This window comes from Clytia hemisphaerica, unplaced genomic scaffold (assembly GCF_902728285.1).
Source record: "Clytia hemisphaerica strain Z4C2 unplaced genomic scaffold, Clytia hemisphaerica genome assembly, whole genome shotgun sequence".
NCBI classification, from domain to species: Eukaryota; Metazoa; Cnidaria; class Hydrozoa; order Leptothecata; family Clytiidae; genus Clytia; species Clytia hemisphaerica.
Genome location: NW_027104591.1, coordinates 1,197,894 through 1,203,934, shown reverse-complemented (window position 1 = coordinate 1,203,934; position 6,041 = coordinate 1,197,894). Strand labels below are relative to the sequence as shown.

The 6,041-nt window shown below is 34.8% G+C and overlaps 1 protein-coding gene across 1 annotated transcript; it reads right to left on the bottom strand.

Annotated features, from left to right (window-relative positions):
* Positions 1 to 2,363: 2,363 nt before the first annotated feature.
* On the bottom strand, positions 2,364 to 5,822 carry LOC136823688 (uncharacterized). The gene is made up of 4 exons (XM_067079855.1): positions 5,738 to 5,822; positions 5,186 to 5,383; positions 3,378 to 3,846; positions 2,364 to 3,047 (listed from the first exon to the last, which is right to left on the bottom strand). Exons 1-4 carry the CDS (start codon positions 5,820 to 5,822, stop codon positions 2,381 to 2,383), a joined length of 1,419 nt encoding a protein of 472 aa, XP_066935956.1. The 3' UTR covers positions 2,364 to 2,380.
* Positions 5,823 to 6,041: the final 219 nt, after the last annotated feature.

Here is a 6,041-nt window from a genome sequence, read left to right as displayed (position 1 = left end):
TTTAAGAAATTGCTTTGGCCCAAAATTTGCAAGATGCGTGCGATTTAATCAACTCCGTGTCAAACTTGTAAGTTCTTACAAGAACTTACAAGACGCGGGAGAGTTGTATCGGCAAGTCCTTTGAAAGGATCTTACAAGATCTTGCGAGAACTTACTGAATTTTCAAACAAAAATACTCCAATTTGTTTGATTGAAACATGTGTTGGTTTCATCATAATTTTCTTAAGAAAATTACAAGATCTTGTCATCCGAAACTTACAAGATCTTACAAGAACTTATTGAATTTTTTTAAGTACCCCAATTTTGTTTGATTGAAACATGTGTTGGTTTCATCATAATTTTCTTAAGAAAATTGCAAGATCTTGTCATCCAAAACTTACAAGATCTTGAAAGAACTTATTGAATTTTTTTGAGTACCCCAATTTTGTTTGATTGAAACATGTGTTGGTTTCATCATAATTTTCTTAAGAAAATAGCAAGATCGTGTCATCCAAAACTTACAAGATCTTACAAGAACTTATTGGATTATTCTAAAAAAGTATTTCAATTTGTTTGATCGGTTTCTGATAAAACATAATTTTCTTACAAAAATTGCAAGATCTTGTCATCTGAAACTTACAAGATCTTACAAGAACTTATTGAATTTTTTTAAGTACCCCAATTTTGTTTGATTGAAACATGTGTTGGTTTCATCATAATTTTCTTAAGGAAATTGCAAGATCTTGTCATCCAAAACTTACAAGATCTTACAAGAACTTATTGGATTATTCTAAAAAAGTATTTCAATTTGTTTGATCGGTTTCTGATAAAACATAATTTTCTTACAAAAATTGCAAGATCTTGTCATCTGAAACTTACAAGATCTTACAAGAACTTATTGGATTTTTTCAAGGCTTGGGAACACAAGATGTTTTTTTTGCGTTGGTGTAATTCTTAATATGCGTAAGTCAAGATGGCATCAAATTTTTTTAATGGAAGCACCCAAAAAAACCGGTTTTTGACCTCTGTGTTTCTATTTTTAGTAACAGAAAGTGGTCAAATCCCGGCTTTTTTTAGAGTGTTTCCGCTAGAAAAATGATGACTTACGCACATCAAGAATTTAACATGCTCCCCCAACACAAGATGAAAAGTGCGCGTCCCATGGTTTCTTATTACCGAGTTTATGTATTTGCACTTTTGAGGACGGTAAAGTGACTGAAGCGATTTGGAAAAACCCGCAATTCCGCCCCGCAAAATCGAGGACGGTAAAAGTGCTGATTTACCGTCGTCCTCAGCTGGTCAGGATCTACTCAAATTAGAACCTTACCGTCTCCGTCGCTGAAAAACACACATACATAAACTCGCTATTGTTTCATGGGGACATAAAGTGGAGGAAATACCATTGAGTTTAAAGCCCGAAGGGCTAGAGTTCAATCTCTAACCTTTCTCAGGCAAGAAAAAGTGAAGACAGATTGAATCTAGCAATTCCTTTGTTTACGATTGATATTTTTTTCGAAATTTAGCGGTAAATTTTAGTTTCAATCTGTCATTTGTGTAAAAACCAGGCAGCCGATCAAGGCCGCGCAACTTTGGTAGGATTTGTTGGCTTCATATCCTACCAAGGAGATTGACTTCTAGCCCTTCGGGCTTATACTTCATTGGGAAATACCCAAGACGCTGATTTTGTCCAGGGACAAAAGTGAGAGAACATACAAATGTTAGGGACAAAAGTGTTGTTGATTTCACTTTTATTGGTAGAAAGAAAAGTGGGGAGGAGACACGAGAAAGCGTTTCAGGTTGGTTGAATGATGTATGTTTCATTGCACCAACGCGAAAAAAACTTAACGATTTATGAAAGATAACCATCGAAATCAAACAACCAAATTCATTCTTTGTAGACTGTTTCTTGACTTTAGACAAACATCAACTACTAATGTGAAAAAATCTTGCTCGTGCAAATTTCTGAGTTTAAATTTATTTTTACGAAAATTGTGAACAATGCTCAGGAGTAAAACATAGGTTGAACATGAAACCAGGCTGAAATATTAACATTATTAACTTTGAAGGGTTTTGTATTGAATAATTAACATTCAAATAATAAGTATAATAAATAATAAATCAAACTAGCCTGATGTACAATTATTTGATCAAAATTAATCTCTGATTTAATAAATATTTATCGTGTTGAGAATATTTCTTATATCTAAGTATTGCGTAGTTGGGCAGAATGTGTAAAATTTCCGTTTTTTAATTTCCTCTGAAAGAATTAACATCAAACTTGATCTTTGAAAGAAAAAAAAAATATTAGAATAATTTAGAAAAGCTTCTAAGTCTTTCTTTACAAAGTTTCCAAAAACATGACTTCAACTTGTTATACATATCTTTTTGTTAAATAAAGAAATTAGTCGTGTTGATACGAATAAAGTTCTTCCGAAGCAAAACCAGTCTTCTCGTTATTAGTGACAAATAAAAATCTTTTGGACAATTCAGCACCACGTACGAGTACTATATCTTTAGTAAGTTTCAAAGGGATGAATCCACAACCAAGAATATTTTCACGGACAAGTTCTGCTACATTCTCATCGGCATAGGCGTTATCAAACAATCGGTTTTGAGTCTTTTCGAACAATTGAACCATAGCAAAACCAAACGAATGCACAGAAAGGAAAACCAGAATTTTACCAAACAATTTTTTACCATTGCTGTTTATTATCGCCAGGTAGCTTGCACTCTGACCTTTTCTTTTGTACGCCAAAGAATGGAACATTCGGCTGTTAACCTCCATCCTTTGCCAATATTGCGCACCGTTTGTATTGCAAAATGATGATATATCATCTGGGACATCGTGCTCTAGAGTGTCAACGATCCCTTGAACTTTGGTATTATCTTCTAATTTGTTCATTTTCAATTGTTTTCCGTATAAAATTTCTTTAACGTATTCAAACAAAGCACCACCACGAAATGCTTCAGCATACCTCTCTAGATCTTGTAATACCACCACGTTCCGCACCATTTGCGATACAACACCTGTCGATCCGTGGTATTGTCTCTTCAAGGTGGCAATAAAACTAAAAATGAAAATTGACACGCGTTGAAACTTGTGAATTGTTTAAACCACTTCTTATCAGGGAACAAACTTTCATGGCAAACCCGAGAAAGTTTGTAGCTGATTGATTGGGTAAAAACTCAAGAAGCTGCAATACAAAAATTGAAATTCACCACAAAAAGGTAGAAGCAAATCTAGAAGTTGGTCAAAACGTGGGTAGAAACTTAATGTGTAAAAAACGTACAGGACAATAAAGGGCCTAATAAGGGCACAGGGGGGCATATGACATGTACTAAAGACTCGTACTAAAGTTAGTCGTATACCAGTTCTAATGAATGAATTAAACCCTTACCCTTCGAAAACAAAGTTTGAAAGAAGGACAAGAGGACAGCCATGAGCTTTTCGCTGCTTTGCCAGGTGAGTTAGGGCATGATTGGTATAAGTCATCTCAGACTTGTTGTACAGATCTTCGTTCAGCCTATGGTATGTTTTCAGCATAGTGTCGGCATTCTTAACATCTTGATCGGATGCAGAATCTTGATTCAATATATGGTTTGCTGTGACAAGCAATCCGAGATGGACAAACAATTCTTCATCCAGCACTCCTTTCAAAAGAGGGAATAATATATGCAAGATCAACAGTTGTTGTTCCGATGCTTTTGCTTTTCGGATACTCTCCAAAGAGACCTCTGTTACTCGCTCTTTGAAATCATGTGGAAATTTGATTGCCTTGACGGATTGATCGAGTTGTTCCAGTTCACCTTTTGTAATGTACCCATTCCTCGGATCTAACAAAAGCAACAGCTTCCTCTTCCATTCACCTATTGGAAAATTTGAAAATCAATATTTTGAAAGCACTTCCATAGAATCCATGACAAACTCGCTGTGCTGTTACTCTCGGGTACCTAATAGCCGTCCCCGCCGCTACACGTTTTTTTTTATAAGAACGTCGAAAATTTTCGAAGCCTTCGGATTTTCTTAGTTTTTTGGATTTGAAGCCTAAAAATGTTCTTAAAATGTTCTTATTTTCAGCATTTTTTGAGCATTTTGATGTAATTTCTTAAGAAAATGCATGTTTTAAGTCTCCAAAGCCTTAGAATGTTCTTAAATTTTTGGGCCTCGAAGCCTTATGTTCTTATATAGTTTGTTCTTATAAAAAAAACTTGTAATTAATTTTTCGAAAATTTTCCACCCAGGACATTTTTATTCCAACCCTGCTTTAAGTTTGGATCTCGAGTTTTTCCAATCCCCCGCTTATTCCAATCCCCCCGGCTATTAGTTACCTGAGATTATGTGCTTATCCGGCGGCGGTGGCTCTCCCACTGCCCATCCCAGCAGTCCTGTTTTCCATCACTGGAAATTTGAGAAAAACTTAAAAAATTTTTCAAAAAAAAAAAAATTTCGAAAAATTTTCTAAGTCTTTTTCGTTCGTGCGAATAACGCCCCGCAAGGCTGGAAGATTAAAACGACTTAGTCAGGGATTTTTTGCAGAGCTCAATTTGACCATACACGCTTTTTTTATTAATAAGAATACCTTCCATAAGAATATCAGGGTGAAAATTGACCAATACTTAAGAATACCCTAAGAATATCCTCTAGTGTGAATTTCACAGAATTTGATAAGAACACAGTCATTTTGTATTTTAATGTTTTTTTTAGAAAAAAATGTCCCTTGGCCACGAAATTAAATTCTTGCTAAATTTAATTTTAAAGTTAACCACCAAATTAAATTCCCTCTGAAAAACTTTTTTCAGCAAGCCGCCAAATGAAATTCCAGCCAAAATTTCTTCCTTTAATGTAGAGGGATTGAAGTAAGAAAAATCTCATAAAATGGAGGTCAAAAAAAATAAAGTGGACTCATTGAAATTACTTTTTCTATTTTTGCTTAAATCTTAAGGACTAAGTCCAATATTTTGAGAAACAATTCTCAAAATATTGGACTTAGTCCTTAAGATTTAAGCAAAAATAGAAAAAGTAATTTCAATGAGTCCACTTTATTTTTTTTGATTTGCCTATGCCAGCTAAGTAACCTTAAAGGGAGAAATTTTGGCAGAAAGAAAATTTGGCGGATTTGACTGAAATCTGCCAAATTAAGTTCCCACCAAAATTTCTTCCTTTAAGGCATTTATCATAAAATGATGAAAATTATTAAAAAAGTACCTTCAAGAACCAAATGCATGTAATCAAAGGGGGCTTCTTCAGGTATGCGCTGTATATCAAGAACCACTGATTTTCCCTTGACTCCATTTTCTTCAGCACCATTGACTTCAGCAAGATGCGCGTCTCTCCATACTTCAGCATATTTCCGATCTCTTTGATCTCCCTTATATGGGTAAACCCAACATCTGTAATTTTCACCTAGAAAAAAAGATATGGTTCGAGTCTAACCCAGTCTAGCAGATAATTTTTATGGTTTGCCCCAAAATTCTTAGCCTTTTTAGGCGAGACAAATTAACGGGCAGATTGTCAAAAAATATTTTTCGGGAAATCGGTATAATCAAAGCCTGCCCTTGAGTTCTAAGGGGATAGGCACACAAAAGCCAAAAAATAATGCTAAGTTACAACTTATATTCATTGAGGTGTCTGTGTTGGAGGAAACTAAACTACAATGAAAACATTTTATGGAACTTTGTTGATAAGGTAGCAATTTCTTTAATTTTGATGAATGTTAACACCAAAAAATTAGTTCCCTTAAAATAGTTCAGTACATACCTGGATGATAACAGACAGAGCAACCATTAAGACCATTGAACTGTTTCATCTTCAAGGATGCAGCTTTGGCTGGTAAATCAGCCATCTGCGCTTGTATGTTCAAAAAGAAGGTTTTACTTTTACCCTCGATTTGAAACCCATTGGTCATCAACCTCTTTATCTGTCGTGTGAAGCTAATTTGGAATAGATCGAAATTTGGTTTTGATGGTCCATACCAAACACCACAAAGAACAATATTTTTCATTTTGTAGCGATTCATTCCCAGTTCTACTATGAACGCAGAGATCAGCCATATTGGTAAGTT